The sequence below is a fragment of the Haliotis asinina genome, chromosome 15 (genome assembly GCF_037392515.1).
Source record: "Haliotis asinina isolate JCU_RB_2024 chromosome 15, JCU_Hal_asi_v2, whole genome shotgun sequence".
Classification (NCBI taxonomy): domain Eukaryota; kingdom Metazoa; phylum Mollusca; class Gastropoda; order Lepetellida; family Haliotidae; genus Haliotis; species Haliotis asinina.
This window is the reverse complement of record NC_090294.1, coordinates 15,004,458-15,027,564: the sequence shown is the minus strand read 5'-3', so window position 1 is coordinate 15,027,564 and position 23,107 is coordinate 15,004,458. Positions and strand designations below refer to the sequence as shown.

General features: G+C 37.3%; 2 protein-coding genes across 4 annotated transcripts in view; one reads left to right on the top strand and one right to left on the bottom strand.

The window, feature by feature from the left end:
• LOC137266385 (uncharacterized protein ZK1073.1-like) overlaps positions 1-10,647 on the bottom strand; it is a 60,864-nt gene extending 50,217 nt beyond the window's left edge. Inside the window, exons 1-2 of one of the 2 annotated variants that reach the window (XM_067801884.1) lie at positions 10,518-10,647; positions 10,295-10,345 (exon numbers count right to left, since the gene is read on the bottom strand). In XM_067801884.1, the coding sequence (XP_067657985.1) occupies positions 10,295-10,345; positions 10,518-10,529 (63 nt within the window). In that variant the 5' untranslated portion in view covers positions 10,530-10,647. The remainder of the gene's footprint in view (positions 1-10,294; positions 10,346-10,517) is intronic. The other variant, XM_067801883.1, reaches the window with a different exon arrangement.
• A 3,299-nt stretch (positions 10,648-13,946) lies between these two features.
• Positions 13,947-23,107, top strand: part of LOC137266384 (cilia- and flagella-associated protein 99-like) — a 43,884-nt gene continuing 34,723 nt past the window's right edge. The window contains exons 1-3 of one of the 2 annotated variants that reach the window (XM_067801881.1): positions 13,947-13,997; positions 15,405-15,560; positions 18,207-18,351. In XM_067801881.1, the coding sequence (XP_067657982.1) occupies positions 15,453-15,560; positions 18,207-18,351 (253 nt within the window). In that variant the 5' untranslated portion in view covers positions 13,947-13,997; positions 15,405-15,452. Of the gene's footprint in view, positions 14,067-15,404; positions 15,561-18,206; positions 18,352-23,107 lie in introns of both variants that reach the window. The other variant, XM_067801882.1, reaches the window with a different exon arrangement.

Here is a 23,107-nt window from a genome sequence, read left to right as displayed (position 1 = left end):
CTGTTCATAACTGCTGTGTGTTTGAAAGGCATCTCCTAACCTTCAACACAACAAATGTCTACAGGCATACGCAAAATACTGGTACATGACCCAGCACGGAGTTAATCCCTCCTTGTCACCTTGACATTAGTTTCAGATTGAGGCTGTGGAGCAGACTAGATAATTGTTCCTGAGATACAGATGATGACTGTGATTGAACTTGTGGGAGATTCGTAGTGTTAAGGAGTGATTCTACAGTCTGAGCTGATTATTCATGTGAAAGAATTGGGACCAGCATGATAATGGGATACTCTGAATGTGTCCCAAAACTCTTGATCCATCCAAAGGTTCAAAATGTCAGAATTTCTGCTGCTGAGTCACATGACAATGCAAATAGCTATTGCACCGAAATCCAGTGGTGCCATAGTTCTCAGCCATTTAGTCTAAATGCGAAGACATCTTTTCCATTTTTATGAGTTCATGGCCTTGAAGGAATCTATTTAAATATTTCTATTAAGTGTGCAAAAAAAGCCACTAGCCTGCTAACCTGTGGCTAGTAAAAATCCTGTTGGGACAGTAAATTCCCACAATCACTGGCCTGACTGGCTAGTGATTTTCTTATGAGGTCATTTTGTAAATATATCGGAGCTCCAACTTCATAACTTAACACACTTTCATCATATTATTTTGAACTATTTTGTGTGCTAGTAACTTTTAGACATAGCTAGCCCAACTGGCTTGCTAAATTTGGGAACTAGTTCCCACATAGTTTCTACTGTCACATTTGAAACATTATCTGGTTCTGAGTAAGTCTTAACAGTCAGTTGAAGCTTTGAACGGCAGTTATACAGATATGCCAGTTTGGACTTGCCTTTCAGCCATAAAATCTCCGAATCAAAACCTATTTCAGCTCAACCGGGCAATAATAGTGTAAGCATCAGGAAATCCTAAGAGCATAAATGGAGCAAAACATCCTATTTATATCCTTTATCAAACATAATGAACAATTCTTACATCAGTGCTACTGAGTTGATGCAATGACTGACATGCCCTATTTCATTGTGAGGAAACGGATATCATGACAGAATAGTAGTAGTATCCTATATACCATCACACATGAATACCATGAATCACAGTAATGTCAATGAACAATAAAGTCATGTTTCAGCAAAGCAGTGGCAACGGGGTGTGGAGACTTATGCATAATAAATAAATGATGATAAACATAATAATAAAATGTCCATATTATATTATGCTGACCTCTGAACACTGGCTATATTACAGCCCAAGTAATATTACAGTGGTCTAGAGATCAATGTGCAATGAACATTTTCATTCTCTGCTCCCTGAGGATAATACAGCATCTCCAACGTATGTTGCTAAACTTCACCTTATTTGTAAGCTGCATGCCACCACCATCTGCTGTCAATTGTTTGTTGAAACATAAGAATCCATATACTCTTGCAAATTTGGAAGGAAAGACATTATGAGAACGATTTGTGACAAAAGCTCTGTGAGCCTGCATATTGCATATCATCACACCCAAAGGCAAGGACAATGCCCACAATATCAATACTTAGTTTATGGTGACTTAATCTGACTAATACAGACCACCATCGTTTGTACAGCATGGTTCAACATTTATACCTCATACTCTATAGTGGCACTATTACCCAACACAAGAAAGTCACAGACTGATAATATTTGTTATCTTGACCTGCTTAAAATATAGATCAGAAAACGGCATTGAACTTGTGGGTTTACCTTGACTTACAAAACTGAAGTTTCAAGGACCCCCAATAATTTATTTCAAGTGTTATTGTACAAAATGTTCAGGGCTGTGTAGAGTAATGAAATCGTGTAGTGTGCTTGGTTTCGTAGTTATTTAGCTATCATTATAGGACCTATAATTCTCAGAATTTGATTCAGTGAATATATTTGTAACACTGGATTCCAAAATGGTTGATGAGTTGACCTAGGTCTTCTCCAGACTGATATATCTTGAGATCTAAAGCCTTAATCAGCAAACTGAAATGCAGATTTGCAAGACTACTTTTTCAAAATACAATGTCAGTGAACTGCCTTGAGAAGGCTAGGTGTACAGCGATCCGAAACAGGTTTAGATTTAGCTAAAGGGGTATGTATCTCATCGCCCATCGCAACAAAGGAACAAACACTGTGAATGCAAAACCATTCAGGCGAAGTTATGTTCAGTTCAAACTATTTCCAGAAAAAAATAACTCTTCAACGCTAACCTTCCACCGACTGAAATCAAGGACATCGTGCCTTACATCATATCACCATAATGTCCTTAAATCATATCACCCTGCAAAAGGAGTAAATCTACTTTAAGATACATACTGTTTCAGAAAACATGTATACAGCATCTATGACTAATCTACATTGGGTCATTTGCAAAATAGGTAAACATTATTCACATTATCAGAGCTTTAAGTGACTGCATATCTTATAATTAATGCAGACCAGAGTTGAGATCTCTGCTTAACTCCTCACTTGGTTTCATAAAGCAATAATGTAGCTGGTAATGCACCTGTTAGCAACATGTACACGCAGTAATAGCTAAAACCCAATGAGCAAACCAACCAAAACTGGCCCTTAGCCTCATTTACCGGAAGACTTGACTGGTATTACCTGGCATCTGTCAGCTAATATAACAACTTACAAACCTCCAGGGGCGTCACTCTTTTATTCTCAGGGACATTTTTGGGGGGAATATCCCTCAGATCTGATACAATCTCCCTTCCTCAGGCAATTATCTAACTAATGTCCCTCTGACAGGGGCATTATCTTAATAATGTCCCTCTGATCTGATACAATCTCGCTTCCTCAGGCAATTATTTAAATAATGTCCCTCTGACCGGGGCATTATCTTAATAATGTCCCTCTGACCTGAGCATCACCTTAATATCGTCCCTCTACTCCGACTTATTACCTGTTCTGAGTTATTATTTGTTTTAAAGACTGATACGACTTTGTTTTGCAATCACTGAATGTGATCATAAATTATGACATTATTGATATTTTCAGCATATATTGTCAACACCTGATTTCGAACTCGTAACTTACTGTGTTTGTGGTTTTATCCACTAGGCTATGAAAGATCGCTGTAAAGAATGAGATTGTTTTTTTGGTTTAAGGCATGTGTTTCCTGCAAGACGAGTAGTGCAGGCAGTGCACATGCAGAGCACAGTTAGCATGTGCAAAATACTTGCACTGGGCGTGAAAGGCAGGGCCTCAGCCACCAGTCTCACCACAGTTGGTTTCAACAGTGAATACCAAATATTGAAATTATATCTAAAGTGTATATCTTCAGTCGTTTTATAAGCTGGATACAACATGAACTATGGGCATTATTGAAAAGTAAGTCCTCGGGAAACTGGCTTACTTTTCAATAATGCTCAGGGGGCATGTTATATCTTACACATGAAACACAATTTTACAAGAATTTGCCTTTGTATTAGCAACAAAAGTTGTACATTTGGTGAGTCTGGATCAAACAATCCAATGATCAACAGCATGAGAATCAAATCTATTGCAACTGGGATACAATGACTATCTGATGCATTCAGCCACTTCTTAGGACAAGCATAGATCAATCCTAACACGGAACTTAACAGGTGATTCACATAAAGGGGCAAAATAGTTTCGATCTGATTTAGTCATCACAAAGCCAGCTGTCAGGGGCAAACAACTTGTATGTTTACTGCATTGATTTACTGATGTATACGTGTGTAGCTGTAAGTGTATTAGGTCAATGTTTTCAATTTCAAACACGTTGTTGACATGCAGCTACTACATGTAGAAACAATTAAATTCACATAAGCAACATATACCACTGTATATGTGGTTCATTACAATGTCTATCTCTACAAGTTATACATTGTTCCTGACAATATGCGAAAATCAAATTGCTGACAAATCAGACATGACAAATGTAATTGTTTGTCACATGGATGAACATGACTCATTAGACAATCAGGTCAGTGTATCTATCAACATAGTCAAACAAAACATTGCAGCCTATAGGCTGTCAGAAAGATATGTAGGTGCCAGCATGAGATTTTCCCATGAACATGTCACAAAGTGTGCAAATGTAAAGAACTGACCAGGTGTTACAACCATGTGCATACTACAAACAAATTCAAAATCAATATAATGAACAATATTTATGACAAAAATACATTGTGGTATACTTCGTATATCTATATTGACAGTTTGGCAGGTATGACAGTGATTACTGATTTAAAGAACAGACGTTTTATAATGGAGTTAAACCAAGGACATATTCCTCTAAGTCTAGGTTCATATATTTATACTTATAGAGTAGATGTTATGACAATGAAATACTTCTATGGGTTCCTTACTGCTAAGACTACCGTAAAACTATGATGCGTTATGGGAGTTACGGTCACCTTTAGTACTGTGATCACTTTGTACAACAGTGCCCATAACATACCTTTGCATAATCAGAAGAGAAGTTATAACAAGGACATGTTGCCATGTCATGATGAAAGAATCACAAACCAAGTTATACAATACATACAGCAGTAGTGACAGTGAACGTACATTAACAGAACAGGACTTATGACAACAACAAATCCACTCTACATAATTCATGAGTTATGATAACAGTGTTGGCTCAAGAGAGGGTTTTGGAGTGTTTTGACTCATCAAATTCAGTGAGTATCTGCCCATCTATTTAACATTTGAAGGGGTCCAGAAACATTATTTTCATCAATTTGGACCCATTCAAAATTTCACCCAAATCTAACACTGTGCTAATCAATGACATACACTCATGAAGGTCATATATTATAAGTGTTAAGACCACATGGTAATACAAGCCACAAACATGTATCAAAGAATAAGAACATGTCAAGGACAAGTTATTGAAGTTAAATCTAGGGAATTGGAGTTCAAGCAAATTATACAGCTATTGTTAATATGGGGTCTAGGCATTCTAAATAAAGTGTTCAGCTCTTAGAACAACTCCAGAAAAGCACTTCTGAGCCCATAACTAGAAATGGTATGATAGCTACCTGACAACCAGACACAACATCTCTAAACAATATGCTCAAATAAATATAAATGTTGTGGCGTAAAAGACATTAAGGACACATAAATGAAAGATAATAAATGAGAGTTGACAAAATGGGCCAATGTAACTGAACCCCTGGCAGATGTTATTGTTTTGGGGATAGAATTTCAACCAAACTGGCCTCTTCTTCACTCCACAACAAGGTCATAAATACATCAAACATCTTCAGTGGTAATGATATCAAGGACCACTCTCAATAATAGCCTCCAGCCATGACAGAATCACAACAAAATAATATTGGAAAAAATAATCTTTAGAGTTTTACTGGATAAAGTCATCTCTGCATCCTGCATCCTTCATTCTGCATCCTATCAAAGCATAAACCAAAAGATGGAGGTCAGATGAACGCATGACCAATCTAAACATGAACAGCAAACTGAAAATACCATATTCTCCAAATTCTCCAAAATAATTATCTGCCTAAGACATATCGGGTTTGCATAACCATGGGACTGTGATCTGTGATCCTATCCTGAATGAGTACTGCTGTAATGTATCACATATTTTGGATACCTCAGACTGAAAGTCAAGAGTTTAGACTAAACCACAAAAAGTCAAGGGGTCCTTTCATTGCCCTTGCGGTCAATATTTAAAGGACTTAAATACTCTAGGAAAAACATTCAAGCACCCCAAGGGCCTCTTTATTTGGAACACTGCATTTGTTTACATAAACTAACAGATGCTTTGGTTTAAGGGAATTACAAATCAACTCCTTTCAAAGGACAGAGGCAGAAAAAAGATTAGGGGAATACCAGTCTGTGTGACTTTGATTATGTAAATCAAAAGTAGCTGAGCTAAAAAATTATTTCGGTCTTGGATGATAATATATATTGGTATACATGCATAAATGCCATCATTTTCTGCCTGAATATAATGGTGACAGGTAGTGTCTTTTAATGGTCGGTATAGCCTGTTTCCTCTGTGTGTGCTTGAACTATCCACAGACCTCAACACACTTAACATAGGAAGTCAAGATGATTTGAACCACTGGAGGTTATTTAACTCTGACATAAAAAATGCCCTGGTTTAGTTTTAAATGGTAATAACTTAGTGAAGCAAAACAAACTCTTTATTTTGGGGGTGAAAATTAAGTACCTGCTATTCAGTAGACTGCAAACCTAACATGCTCATTACAAATACTGCACATGATACATTGTAAGGCTGATGGGTCCAGCTTTATGTATGCTGTTTATGTGCCACCATATTTATGGATCTACCAAGATGTCAAAGTTTCTTAAAAAGAATTAACAATATCTCCTTCATACAATCACATACACCTTATATTTCAATCCTTTGATATTTTACAATAGAATGGTCAACTTATTTTTACCTCAGCATTATTGCATGTTTTACATTTCACTTTCCCACCTTCTGTCATGCATAATACACATCAATCACAGTTTTGAAAGCTTAAAATTTGTCTTAGTATTCTAAATACAATACACGAGGTAGCAGTTATGCAATGCAAATGGAGAATACAATCTTACTTGGCCTTTAGCACCTGTTATGTTTAATCCAGGTGTCTCATAACACATCATGGACCCAAAAACTATCATTGTGATGACTGTATATCTTTCTGTGGCAATGCATTACTAGTGTAGCATTCACTAATGATGACAATGAAAATACTTGGGTCCATACAGTATCAACAATCTTGTATTTGTATCCATACAATATGAACATATGTACAAGTATATACCTTTGTATCAACAACATCACATTAAAAACAGATAGCTACATCCATCTAACAATGGCATATTACATCAACTACTAAATGAGTATCTTCTAACAAATAACTTAATGACAAATAATATTACAATATCTGTACTTCCAAAGGAACATATGTGACCTAAAACAACAAGTACTATGTCGCTCCCTTGCAGAGGTACTGCTTGCATTAACAGTTCCCACTGTTATGCCATTATCAGATATTATCAGGAATAGATAAATCATTCATAATCCTCTTATGATAAGACACCACTGACATTGGAGAATTCTGACATGACAGCCTCCTGGAACCCATTTTCTGTAATCTGTATCAATAATCTCATTTTGTATCTTCCATTATTGCCCATGATGGCATAAATGAATATACATAAAAAATTCCATCATTCATCATCCACATTGACAAATAACATAAATAAAAATCTAAAAGAAAATCTTAAGAGCTAATTAAACTGTAACAATGTTCAAATGAAGCTACAACATGTATGTGGCACTCAAACAATATCTTTATGCAATTTGGGGCTAATTATAATTTGCTAATTATGATCACAATTAAAAGTTACATTGACAGTCAAGCATGATGAATATTACTTCTGAATATTGTCCTTTCAATAGTGACATTTCCAGGATAAACAATAATGGTCTCATGACCAAATAATGAATTTAGCAATCAAATTTCTCTTCCTTAACATTTAATCAATTATGACAAGAACACATCAAGTGTTTATTTCAAACGATCAGTGACGTACACTTTCAAAACTAGTCTGCCATGTTTCATGAACAGCGAGCTTACAAATGACCTATTTATCACACACAAATGCCTGCCCTTTAACAGGCATTTTTATTATATTCTTAAGATGTTAAATTTTGGGTCAAGGATAGCATCATAAGCGTCATCTATCATACAAGTGCATGTCTTTATAGCTACGTCAGACAGGGCAACCGACTATGCTGAATTATGAGAGTATTATTCAGGAAACTGAACTGAACTCAAAACAAGACTATTAAAACTTACTTTGTGAAAGTTTAAAGGAGTTATTTAAAGCAAAGAAACACAAGGACTCCTTAATGCATTCTGCAGCTGCATGCTCCAATAACCAATTCATTACAATGATAGGTAGCGTATGTACTTCATTTGATCGGCAAATTGAAATTCTATTATGCTTAATCTAAATGATTCAGTGTTACTTTGTCTCATTCAGCTGCTGCTGTTTGTCTTATTTCATTCCGTATGCATGCTTTCTAGAACAAGAACAGCATTTCCCCAAATATTATGCTACACCAAGCCATTATGTATTGAAAGGTATTGATTATTAAAAGTGGCTTTCAATTTGAGTTTGAAAGCAAAGTACATGTTAGAATGAAATGTGTTTCTTTACAAGTTTTCTTATTTTTGATTTGTTGTAAATAAGCAAATTGACATGATATTTCATTTTTGTGTTATCTATCGGGTTTCTAGCTCTATTCAAGTGTTATTGTGGAATGTCAGTTACACAAGCGTAAGTTGTTGTGTGTATGTTTCTCTCGATGGTTGTGTTCTCTAGATGGTTGTGATAGTGGACAGATGTTTGTGTGATCAGTTGGTTGCTGGGTATTGCTTCTTGCCAGAAATATTCAGCTCCCACAAAAGAATTGTCAGCACCACATGTATGGTTGACGAGGGTTTCAACAATGATGGCAAAAGCCTGATATCTGCATTACTTCAGGCTTTCTTCCCCTCATTGCCATGAGATGATTGGTATACTGTTGACAGTTGTGTCTCACTCACTCACTCACTCACTAGCCTATACAGCTAGTAAAAGTATGAAGTAATCTTACCAGCCTGAAATAAAACTTGCTTGACTGAAACAAGTTCATGGCAAATGCCACATTCACAGTCACAATAGTTCATGGAGGAATATATTATATATATAAATATAATTCATCATAATTATTCAACTGATTTTGTAACACTTATTAAAATGTTAGAATTTATTATCATAACTTACAAAAAACACTGGGTATGTTTTTGTAATAATTTATTACCATAAGCTCTTAAAAACATGATTTTTTTTGTTTTTGTAATTCCAAAATTAAATACACTATTTAAACCTGCACTACACACTTTCTTCTGCAGGTGAAGAGGGAATAGACGACTAAATACATCGCTGTAACACTATAAAACATGCATTTTTTTCAATTTTAACTCTTCTTAAATTACTAAAATGTGACCAGGATCTGTAAAACATATAATCTAATTGGTGAACCCTAAACCAAAAACAACAAAAGTTTCAGTTATTAGTCAAATTATCAATTTAGAAATGCACCAGAGGTCTATCTTTCCTAGAATGGATTTCCATCTTCAAAATGTATACATTAGATCATAGATAGTGTTGCTCAATGAAGGTCAGCTCGCCTTCACTATACCAAAACATTGTTGAAAAACAGAAGACCATTGTTCCCATCACAGCAAGATATTATTTCAATCCTTTAACTACAATTTCACAAACATCTTTTCATTTGAGTGGTGTCAAGTCAACTGTTTGAGAACAAACACCTGTTTCCCTTTGAGCACGCTAAAACGAGGACATGTGATAGTAAACAGCCCAACCCTACCACCAGGCAAAACACTTCCCGCCAGAAACTTGTTGCCCTTGCTACTCTCGCATTAGCATGACAACAAAACCAGCAGTGAGATATTGTGGGGCTGAGCATGTAATGGTGGTTGGTAAGAAACACTGGCTGAAAAGGGAGGCAATTAGGTCTGCACTGCAAGTGCTTTTCTTTTTCTGCTACAAAATGCAAATCTGTTCATGTGTTCATGTTTATACAGTTTGCTGCATATCATATTTGCATATTAAAACAACAGCTTTCTCATTTTCATTCTTTGCAGTACTTTCCTTATAGCAATAATTTTCCTACTTAAGATTTTTCTCTCTTCCCGGTTCGTTTTACCCAGTAAATAAGCCAGACACAATCGTCTCAAACTGTTGTAGGTTTCATGTTCTTCAAACTATTTTTTCATAAATTGGCCAGTGCTCCTTTAACAAGTATAAAAAACATACATACGTATCGGCCTATTTACTGTTAGTTGATATTAAAGTTTTCCAACAAATACGTTGGAGAAGTTTTTCGTTGAAAACTTCCATGAATATTTGCTTTGACGCTAATTTAGCACCAGTCTCGTACTAGATCTAGTCGTAGCAGAACTGCTCGATCTGGTTTAAACAATGAAAGCAAACAGCTGCGTCGCGAAAGTACAAACTACAATTGATTAATCAATAAGCAATGTTCAGAATGAATCAAAACAATGGCACCAGGTGCATACGCGTACAAATGTGGTGTACAGATCCATGTTCGTTGCCCGCAACCTCTGTTTTTCTCGTAAACTTGGAATGCGCTCTTGAAGAACAAAAATTGCATGTCGATCTTCAACTATCAGAGCAGCAGCATATTAAAATGACTTTCTGGATAAATAAAATATATCCTTACCTGAATGTAAATCTTAAACCTTCCAACTCTTGGAGCTGAGATTTCTCTTGCCTGAAAACAGAAATATATGTGAGTGCACTTAAACATTCTTCTCACTCCGCTATTTACCAAAATTCCAAGCTCCGGAATCGATGGAATTTCGTAATTTGCTGCATTTCTTCTTAAGATTGTTCACAGAAAATATGCATAACAATTTCATTTTTCTGACTAAAAGGCCACTCACTTCTAATTGCATTTTGAAATGTTCGCTTAATTACAAAGTATTGAAATATCCGACGAACGTCTGCTATGAATGCCTCAGTGCGCGTTTACAACCAAGGTCTCTCTTGTTTGGGTTCTCCCGAGCAGTTGAACGCGAGGTCAATGGAACATTCCATTTTCCCTACAACTAGTTATCGTTGTATCGCCATTGTTCCGACGTACTCTGCTGGAATCAATAGTTTATTATTTCGTTACTCACAAACTAATTTGCAGTTTACAGTGATTACATTATTGAAAATATATCTACATTGGATGGAAAATTCACACAAAAGAGCTCTTTTGCAACTGTCACGACCAAACTACACTTACAAACTACACTTGTTTTCAATTACGGTCGCGTTAAAACATGCACTTTTTGCAGCGATATTTGGTTTATACAAGACAAACAAATGAATGGTTTCAAATGGGCTCCACCACACTTTAAGCATGCTGACCAGATATATCAGTTTGCATGTCATGCATCCATTATCGGCTTTGTATATGCAGACAAATACATGTGACACTGAATATTATCCCATAGTGTTTCAAAAAAATGCATTAGTGAGTTTAAGCAGTTTGAATTTTACAAAATCGAAGTTGTATTAGAATAACGGACCCATCGCCCAACCGTAAGGTCCTCTTAAATACGTTCATGCTTTTACATAGATGTGAGTTTTCTGTTACTCTGCATTCAGCAATAATGGTTCGGTAAGTAATCGAGTCTTGACTAACAATCCAGTGATCAACAGCATGAACTTCAATCCACGACGCAATTGGCATACGATGAGGTGTTTCAGTCATGACAGAAGCCTGACCCCCCGATCCTTTTACGACAAACATGGGTTACTGAACATCAGTTCTAACATGGATCTTCACGTGTGTATTTCAATTATCGCAAAGCCAGCCGACAGGGGCAAACAACGTGTGGGTGAGGGTATAGCCTACTTTGGGTCTTTGCGATAACAGCACTGCTGACGACAGTCACCAAAGATATGCCTCATCTAGCTGCAGAACAAAGTGCTCGAGCCGCAAGTACGGGTGCAACAGACCACATCTGCAGAGTGAATAAAAGTCTGCAATCGAGCATACCAGTTGTCCGACTTCCATGTTTGTGGAAGTCGCGGTGGCTGAGCTGGTTAGGCGGCAGACTTTGTGTGCTGGCGAGGGTTAGGCGGCTGACACTGCGCGGTTTCGAATCCCGGATAGGACTCAACCCAACAATAGTACAAAAATTTGTACTTTACTGAGAAAGTGTAGTCCCAAATATGTCATACGTTACAACCACCCTCCTACCTCTAACCATTACAGACCCGCGAAGGTCCTGGGGTAGAATAGGCCTTCAGCAACCCATGCTTGCCATAAAAGGCGACTGTGCTTGTCGTAAAAGGCGACTAACGGGATCGGGTGGTCAGGCTCGCTGACTTGATTGACACATGTCATCGGTTCCCGGTTGCGCAGATCGATGCTGATGTTATTGATCACTGGATTGTCTGGTCCAGACTCGATTATTGAGAGACCGCCGCCATATAGCTGGAATATTGCTGAGTGGTGCGAGAGGTATAACGGATTTCCCTATGGCGTTACTTTACGTCAACGGGCGTGGGAGGTGTTATCGATGAGGGAGGTGGTCATGGTTATCATACTCACCATTGAGAATGTAAACCAACTTCAGTCTGGTCACTAGCTTGTTTGATTCGCGACACAAGTACAAGTGTGAATCGACAAAATAAAACTATTGCCAACATATTGCTAAAAGCGGCGTCAAATCTCATTCAGTCTTGTGCTGTGCATGAGTTACTCATATGGACATAATTCTTATCATATGGCATTTGACACCTCTATCGATAACCATTAATCTTAATAACATTTTTACTTTTGGCCTCCGTCAAACATGGGCATACACTTTTTTATACCTGGCACTATTTCTCTAGCATATATTTTGCCATTAAAGATGAGGACAAAATGGTATTTTCGATTTGGAATACGTAGATGCTGTGTAGCAAAAGCAATCCACCAATGCCCTGAGGCCACATGTGGGAAAATTTCCACAGGTTTAATTACTAATACCTGCTTATGAATTAATTCCACCAAGTAGATTCCATATTCTGTTTCGCCCCCGAGTTTTATAATAAGAATCTTGTATTCCAGTCGATTGGAGAATGCGTCTAGGTGCTTGTGTTACACGACAGATCGTTATATGCGACTAAAACGAAAATGAAGATTTCGGGTGCCTTAATTGACAAATGAAAGAGGCATTCGTTCCTCACAATCTCGTAATATTGATAGTGAATGAGTTTATTTTTAAGCCGCTGTAAGCAGTATTCCAGCAATATCACGACGGGGAACACCAGAAGTAGGAGAGGGAATGGAGTAATATGAATAGCAGTCACTTGTGATTCACGTCTAAATACCATAAAGGGGCGTTGTGATAGCCCAGTAGTTACAGATGTGGCTTGTCACCCAGAAGTTCCCGGTTCGATTCGGCACATGGGTACCACGTGGGAAGCCAATTTTGGTGCCATTCGTCGAAATAGTGTTGGCCTATATGCTAAAAGCGGAATATATTCAAACGAAACTCACTAACTCTAGATGCCAGACAAATATTTTCTGTTCGTATTCCCTTTACTGGGTACAATGTGTGAAGTCCATTTTCTTGTCCCCCGTCGTGATATTGCGTGAATATTGCTAAAAGCCCTGTAAAAATGAACATACTCACCCACTATTCCTGTCACTGGAATGATACAGCCTTTAATTAGCAAGTCTACATTCTCCACAGGTTCAGTTCCCTGTTTGTTTGTTGTTGTTTTTATGTTTCTTGTTTTGTTTTGTTTCTGTTTTTGTTTGTTTTCTTTTTTGTTTTTGCTTTGGTTTTTGTTATTTTTTTATACACTGTATGATTTAACTTTTTTTTTAGATACTAATGTTCGTAGTTTGCAAATAAATAAAGTTTTGTTTTGACAATATTTGTAAGCGTTAGCTTTAATATTATTCTCACGGACGACCTCAGACAGACGAGAGGTTCCCACAACATACAAACATCGATGGGTTTTTTTTTCAACTTTTTCTAATGTGCAACGACAAAATGACAACAAAATGTAGTAAGTCACTGAGAATGTTACGAACAGCGAAATATAGAAATTCTTGAAAGCATTTATGGCTTCATCAACTCACATTCCATCGATTAAGTTTTCAACTTTACAGGACTGGTTAACTTGCTATGAAAGTCGTAGGGAAACCGTCTATATTATATTCCGGTGACCTCGTTATTTCCCGGTAATTTGTTTATACTTGTTCTGAGTTCTTTGGTGAATATACATGATAAAATAAATTGTTAGAAATGGTTGGTAATGCAAATATAATATGTTTCACTGAATTGATTGCTTCAGGGAAAACAAGAAAAATCGTTTCTTTCGCATACTCCCATAATGCACCAAGAGAAGATGGCGACTGATTGATCGGGAAGGTAAACATTGGACAAGTTGTTTGATTCACTGGGATTAATACTGCTTTACTGTGTTGTTGTTTAGTCCAGGTAACCTTCAATGATGCTTTGAGACGATAATATTTCAGTTTCTATCACCATTCAAATCACATTCCCCTTAAAGGACCCATGAATTACTTTGTTTACGGTTGCCGTAGCAATAGCTACCTGTTTATGTTTCCTATTTTCGCGACAGAAGTCGTGTTGCTTTTGAATCGAGAGGAACATTCTTACTTTAGCGAATCTTAGGTTTCGCTAGATATCAGACTGAGCGTGCGTATTTGCTTTGCCCATTTATTTCTGATGAAATTCCCAAATGCTAAGATACTAGTACTTTCTCAGTGTCAGATTTGGGTGAAATTTTGAGTGGGTCCAAATTGATGAAAATAATGTTTCTGGACACCCTCAAATGTTAAATAGATGGGCAGATGTAAAATAGAGGGGGTCCTCACTGAATTTCATGAGTCAAAGTACTCCAAAAACCTCTCTTGAGCCAACACTGCTTCCTAGTGTAGTCAATATTGGTTAACCGACAAAAGATATAGCCTTGTCCTGAGTAGGGCTCACGCATAATTGCAAAATTCTAAAGGTAACAATTGGTCAGCCACTCACTCCTTGCAAATAATTAAGTAAAGGTAATTTCATATGTTATTTTTTTTAGCACAAAACGCCTGTGTACCCATATTTTTAAAAGGGTAGTGACTGCTGAATTTGGGGAAAGTTATCAAACGTGATAATCAGACAACATTATTCAGTGATAAGGCACAAGTGAGTGAAAAACACAACAAATATCAAAAGTTAAATAATTAACATAATTATTTATAAAAAATGTATTATATCTTATTTTATAGATAATATAATGCATATTATTTATAGAAAACAATATTTATACAAACATGTTATTTGAAAAATACTGATACCTTGACATTTTAACAATATTAATCTTGTTAAGACTATTCATCAAAACATCTTCACAAAAATATTGACTTTTCCACATGCACCAGGCAAGAAAGAAGCTATAATCAGTGATAAAGTAATGCACAAGCACTTCTTCAATAGTCTACCCTGCAAACCGAAGCACATGGTGTCTTTATCAATATGACATTAATTATGGCACTTCTGATGCAAAAGCATTAGGATCTTATCTGCTAGATATTTCAGTTATTTGTGTTACTAAATTTTCAGAGATACATAGTTGTTCTTGAGCATTTAATCCACAATTAATAGCAAGCACTTAATCACATATCTGCATCATGCTCAGGATGATCACTGAAATAGATGTAGAGGCTTGTAATAATACTAACACTCTTACCGTCCACAGTCTTGGTCTTGGCATGACTAGGAAAGATATTTTACGATGAACTTGTTTCTTGTCTTATTCCTGGACAGTTGCACAATTGATTCCGTTCAGCTGCCCTGACCATCAAACCACCTACAATGAACCACGGTCAGCTGTTAGGGCATTGCGTCCGTGTCCTTGACACTTACGACAAGGAGATGACATCGTTAGAGGAGCAAATCAATGCCTATCTGAAGCAACATCAGGTACGTAACAGTGACATCAATAGAACTTGGTTATCTTGCTGATATATTGTGCAATTATGTCAACTTGTCATGTGTTATATTTCAACAGTACAACAGTATTTTTCTTTCATGAAAGATCATTTATATCCGTTTTTTTAATGTCATAATATTAATTGCAGACGACTTGAGATTTTCACACATCATATGTAGTTATCATCAGGGATTTATGTAAGACTTACTTCTATGTTCCCTTGGCAGGGAAACTGAATGAAAACATGTTATGAATAGAAATTGGAATGTTGTGTTTCTTTTTTTTCATAGATTCAGTGTTAATGACTCAGTGTTTAGTGTTGTATATGTTAAAGGTCACATGCAACCAAAAAATCAAACATAATTAAAACACATTTATCACTTATTCATGACATATAATATACATTGCTGCTTTTAAAAAAACAAATAAACAAAATTATAAGCGTACAATCGCGATTCAAAGGTGCAATATTTTGTACTTGGGCTTACTTCCCCCGAAACGAAGCCCTCGGGAGACCGAACCCAGTCTTAGCACCTGGATGTGCACTCAAATGTAACGACGGATTCTGATTGGCTGTTTCATTTGCTGATCTGCTGAGGGTTCATTGTGTGTACAGACAGATGATCTGTTTGATGGGCATTTTAGAAGTATAGCGAGTCACAAGAAAGTAAGATTCTTTGTGGATAACAACTTCTTTTTGTGTACTTGATGCGTTGTTTCAGTATGGATTCATATACTGTTGTCAAACAAAATCATACACACTAAAACAAGTCGTTATCCATGAAGAATGTATATAGATATGTTGGGTTTTGAAAATACATGTTCTCCGAATTTGCGCTCGATCCAATCAAAAATCACATCAGTAGAGATGGTAAACTACTGCGTGGCTGGAATCTGTCATTCGTCCAAGTACAAGGCAGGACTTGAAACTGACAAGAGTTTGCACCAGTTTCCGTCAGATCCAATCATCCGAAAAAAATGAATGTATTTTGTTTGCAACCCACAGACATAAAAACATGTCATGTGTATAACACCTGCCTAATTACATAATGTGGCAGAGACGGGACTCGGGTGCACGAGTCATAAATCAACTTATTTTCTTTGTGCCATATACTCTGATAGGTGTTTAGTTCAAATTACACGTGGTCAATGATTGAAGCTGTGTACTGCATGTTGTCTTTAGCAGACAGGCAGGCAGACATATAGGTGTGAATAAACCAGACACTGAGCTTTCTCTGTGACAGAGACTGCTTACCACAATCAACAAGTTTTTTTTACGTAACGAGTAGATCATTTACTTGTTTGTGTACACAACCAAGATTAGACTACTGCTCACGCCCTCAGACGCTGGGCATGCATACTGTTTCAAGCTCCGCGAACCTATTCACTGCGCATGCGTTATGGACGCAGCGCAGCACAGCTGTTGAAACCAGTTTTCCCCCCAGCTCTGGGGGGAATTTAGTGAAACGTTTGAACTCCGATTTCGCGGGCTTTTTTTTCATCGCGTTTTTTTCAACTTTATAGGTTGAATTGGCATTTTTTATGATTTGTTTCGGTAAGTGCATACCGAAAGGTACCAGAATCTGCAAAGTTGTGTTGTACGTTGCATGTCACCTTTAACTGTCTGCAGTAGGTAAAGAAGTGTTAAGGTGTAGGTTTGTTAGCAATACCACTCTGGTCATACTGGTGGCAGGTGTAGGTTTGTTAGCAATACCACTTCGGTCATACTGGTGGCAGGTGTAGGTATGTTAGCAATACCACTCTGGTCATACTGGTGGCCGTACTGTACTTACAAGTTATGCTACCTTCAGTTTAATTCAGTTTGCTTCACAAAGGCTGATGGTGCATTGTCTCAACACATTGCCTCATGTCTCCAGGACATGTAAGAACTTAATCTGACAACAAGAATTTCCAAACTTTGCTATGGCCAGCATGATCACCTAACCTAGCCACCCCCAAATCATCATCACTTTAGTGTTGAGCTACTCAAAGGAATCGGTCTTCACACACTTCAGTGCTTGCTTTTGGCGCTACAAGTTGAATGGCCGAGCATTCCTCTTGATTGCTTCTGTGGATCGATGTCGCCCAGCTCATGGAGGTCACAAAAGACACCGAGTGTCATCATGTCATAGCGACCATGTATGAATATGGTGTATCATGTATCACTGACTATCAGATCTCATTATGATAAAATAGGATAAGATAGGATGTCTATTTCTAATGGGTAATATTGATGATTTTTGTAATTTTTGGAAATGTACATGTGTGATTTTATGCTGTCTTAACTAGCCCTTACAAAATCAGCTTGCGTCTGCTTATTTTCAGGTGTTCATAAACACAAGGAAGTCTTCCTGTAATTGTCTGAAATGAGCCATATTGATGCCTTTGTAGCGTCATGTTTCCATTTATTCCATAACATTAAAACATTGAATAGAGTCTCATTCTTATTCATGGGAACAAATCCGATAATTTTCAGAATAATTTTTGAATTTTTTGTTTTCACAACCAAAATGGTCTGTTTATGTCAGTTATTCATGACTGTAATATCAAAGCAATGAAAAAACTCTTAATTTGTAATATGTTTTTCATGTGTGGGTTTGATACCATGCATCATTCAGAATGTAATTGGTTGCTAGGTATCAGAAGAAGGGGACAGAACGTTCATCATGGAGGTGTTTTCTGGCTGCTCGAGGTATTCTGTCATCATGAAGATTGTAACAGACGGGTTCTATGCCAAAGATGGAAAGTCTACACTTCGGTCTGATCAGTCATTGTACTCAGGTAATTGTGAAAAGCAATTTTACGTCCAGACTACACTAACTCACTTGTTGAGCGAGCTGACTGCTGTCTGAAACCCCAGGTCTAGACATGTAAGATACTGAGATGTTGGCTGAGCATTGTCTAATGTTTAACACAGTGAGCTTTTACATAAAGTGATTACTCCTCCTTGGGCAATTTTTTTACATTGCCCCATGGAAATTCTCTTGGACATGTCATGAAAAGATCAAGGGACAAGGTTATGAGATAAGCAAACATAAACGTCCCAAAGATCAAGCCTTGAAAAGATTTTAGTATTGACTAGTTAAAGGTCAGGGTACACATTCAGCTTTTTAAAAAAAGATGGTTATATCAATATCAGTTTGTAATTGTCATCTCCACAGAGCTATATATTTACACATTTTTGACAAAATTCCTACAATATCAAGTACATTTATGTCAAAACTCAAGGTAACTTTGAGGGCATTTTTCATCATGAGTTTGGCTTAAAGATTGTTGGTTCTTAGAGTGAGTGAGTGGGTGAGTTAGTTTAACTGTTTTATATTGCACACAGCAACATTCTAGCTATATGGTGGCAGTCTGTAAATAATCAAGCCTGGACCAGATAATCCAGTGATCAACATCATGGGCATCAATCTGCTCAAATGGGAACTGATGACATGTGTCAACCAAGTGAGAAAGCCTGACCGCCCGATCCCATTAGTGGTCTCTTACGATATGGATAATTGCATTTTGTGGCAAGCATGGGTTGCTGAAGACCTGTTCTCCACTGGATCCTTGCGGGCCTTGTTCTTAGAAAATATCCTACAATGGTCTTCTTGCACATGGACCTGGGGACCCTTTGGCTCATGTAATGAAATGATCAAAGGTCAATGTCACTCAAAAGGTCACTACATTGGATAGGTCATGGCCAGTGTCCAGTTATTGTTTAAGACTCTTAAGTATGCTTGTCAGTTTCATGAAATTTTGCATTTGCATGCTATCACATCAGGTGTTGCTGCTATCAAAGAACAGGGTGGAACATTATTACTTCAAGCTATTTTGAAATGGTGGTGATGTCTATAGCAGATAGCTGGTTTTTGCATGTATTTGGAACACCTGCAGTTTAATTTGTGTTGATGTTAAATTTGAACTTTAACAATATTTATTTCATTGACATACAGTCTTTTTGTTCAAGTTTTAGGTATACACATCATACTATGTTCTTATTATTGACCTGTTTTTTATCTGAACAGATTAAATTGATTTTAATGACATCAGAATGACCTTTACAAGTCAGCCATTTCCCATCAAGACACTAATATAAGAAAGATGGATCCGCATTCTCAGGATTCAGTTACCATAGCAACAAACCTTACGTCCCATGACTCCTCGTGTGAGCTATCTTGAAAGCCGTCCTTGGCATCTAAATATTTTTACCATGAGCACAGTTATTGATTTAATGAGCATATTATGAAGCTGAATACCTGTATGTATACTTGTGTTTATCTTATCTTGCCACACACACAATGTTGTGATGTGGAAGCACATGCTGCCTGACATCCACCGTGTAAACAAGCCTGCAGCTGCAGCAAGGAAGAACCAAACAATCAACAAGCTGCACAACATTACCATGACATTATTTTCTTTTGTTTAAAAACATGTCAAAGTGATGTTTCATATGTCTCACACATCATTAAATAGGTTGTGGTTTACTTTGCTAGGCAACTGAAATCATTTGATGTCAGATGTAGTGTTTTTTGATGATGCATGCATATCAAAGCCAACCATCCTTGTTTGCGGTGGTCTGTTGACAGGGGCCCATTTCTCAAATGAATGCAATGTTACGACTGTCATACCAGTTGTTGAAGTGCATCCATTACTTTGCAAAATGGGATCCAGAGTTTTATACATAATTCCAAACTAACATCTGCGGAAGACCATTCCTTGGGAAAACTTTGTTATTTTGCCCTAAATTGTAATTTTTTAGATTGCATGCTTTCAGAGTTACTTTTATGCATGGAGTAAAATCACGGTTTAACCTCTTTGTTGTTTTTCATTAACATAGTCTTGTTTTGTCTAGTTGGTGGAGTAGAATTCACCAGGACACTTAAAACACTGTCTGTTATTGACAGTTGTTGACACGAAATAAGAAATGTTCCCACCTGGAAGCATTTACTGTTGTCAACTCAGTGCCAGGTATTGACCCCGAGAGCAAGTCTAGATAAATCCCTGAACAGGATATTCATTTTTTTAAACTGAGCATAAAAGTTTTGGATTGAGATCTTCCACAGAATAGAAAATCTATTGTGAGCAAGTGAGTATCACAGCAGGGGACACCAGAAATGGGTTTCACATATGAGGAGAAAATCTATAGCAGAAAATATGGATCTTGAAACCTCAAAACAATAACATTTTAACGTGATACTTTCAACCAGACAGTATATCAATATTATATTGGTTTCCATTTCAGCTTATTTGTCTAGCCATTTTTCATTTTGTAACATTCAGAAGATGGAAGAACGAGAATGCATAATGCTTTTATTGTTTGGTATCAATGTTTCATCACTTTTTGCCCTTCATCACCTAAGGAGGCATGCCAAGGTTACACAAGTTTGTCCTTCATTACATTCAGACTGTGGTGTGTACAAAGACTATAAATTTCAAGACAATTTCTACAACAAGGTCTTTTCCGGAAATAACCGTTATAGTAAGTGTGATGTTCTGGCACCTACATTCATTGCTCTTGATATACAGTCAGGATGTCACAGTTTCCAAGCTCCTCACAGCGCTGATGTGCAGTTTTCCCATTCACACTTCGTTAATGCCAGTGGGGTCAGTCATTTGTTTGTTGTTGATAATATTCACAGTTTTCAAGCTCCGCACAGCTCTGCTGTGCATTTTTCCCATTTGTATACTCAGCCAGTGAGTGTGTCTGAGTGAGTGAGTGAGTGAGTTTTGTTTTAGGCTGCTTTTAGCAATATTTCAGCAATATCATGGCAGGGTACACCAGCAATGGGCATACCATATGGGTAGTGAACATTTTACCAATGAGGCTGTGTCACCGCCGGGTTTCAGCAAGTTCCAGTGGGGTCAGTTATTTGTTTGCAATATTCAAGCTTCATGACAAAGTCTTTAAAAAAACAAACTCAAAACCAGATAAACCAGTGATAGATACCGTGAACATCAATGTACCTATTTGGTCATGGTTTGTCATTTACTAAATGATTTAAACTCATTCAGTAAATTGTTAGATACAATTTTGTTGATGGTTTTGTATTTTATGAAACAACTTGCCACGGTCACTGCTTCCGAGAGTCCAAATCGTACTGGAAATGGGGTTTTACAGATGTTTGGGGTTTCTTCGATTCTGAGAATCGTATATTTTTTATATTTTCAGAACATGTGTTGCATCTTCATATTGCTTCAGCCATGAAGTTTAAAGTTAGACTAACTCACTTTTATTAAAGTAGTTTGGAGTGATTTCTATAGAAAACTCATACGATGCTCTTAATGTCAAGCTTCTTTGCTGGAAGCAGGAAATTCATGTCACACTGAAGGAGGTGTTTTTCTTGCACACAATGTGTACGTGTAATCATGGTGATATAGGTCATATAGGAATATAGCAGACCTTGGTCTTGTAAGATAAAGCAGGTAACTTGGTTTAAGTGTTATCAGTGCTGTTACATGACGCTTTGATCCTGTCAACCACACTAAGAACAATGATTGCGTGACTGTCGGCACAATTCGCCCTGTCTAATAGTGTAAATGTGTAAGATTGTTATCAGTATGATAGCACTGTTAGATATTGAAACGCTGACTCAGTAGGTCAGATTATTGTTTACATAGTTTACAACTGAGTGCAGCTTGGTATGATTTAAGAAATACAGTTCACTCTACCACCATGTATAGTGTAATGAAGCACACTTTCACCCTGAACTATTATAGTTAATGCACAAGGACGATATGTTCTCTAAATTATTTTAGTTACATCTGTGATTGACGTAAACGATTTGGGGCAATGTGAATGTCCCATTTCTACTACCAATAAAAATTAAGACCAGCACTTCCAGGCAGTGATCGAAATAACGGCCTGCCCGACAGCACGTGGCAGGTAAATTTTGAGTCGGGCTGCCTGGAAATTCTCTCCACCAGCCTGATTGTCTGGCTGATGTCTTTAAGGTTGACCTTCTTTCAGATCGCTCTCAGGACGATCATTCCATTTTAATTGTCATGTCATATTTTGAGTTAAGAAAGATGAATGAAAGCTTTCAAATGGGCAGGCAACATTTATGGGCCACCAACCCGGCTGTCAGGTTGAGTTGAAAAATTATTTCAATCGCTGCCTCCAGGTGAGGCTGGGTAGTCAAACGACATTCCACAATTGCATTCTGGGAATGTAAACATTGCGAAAGTTCTGTGACGCTGTAAAATTGTGAGTGGAACAGTGAGACAATTCATCTGAAAACATAAACATAATGTTTTCACCTGTGATGTTACTTGAGTGATGCAAGTGTAAGCCAAGAAAAAAGATGCAGCGGAGTAGTTTACTTTGGAAGGTTGTACAAGGCGATGACAACTGACAACAATCGTGATGTAATGCAAAAATGTTAAATTATGAGGGGCTGACTAGAACAGCACAGTGACAACACATTGTGGCATAATGCAAAAAGTGCAAATTACTGCCTGAGTGGAGTGATGATGATTTTAAGGGGGGTGTTACCCAATTTGTTCTGGGGAGGTAGGGGGTGATTATGAATTTTGTACACATGTTCTGGGC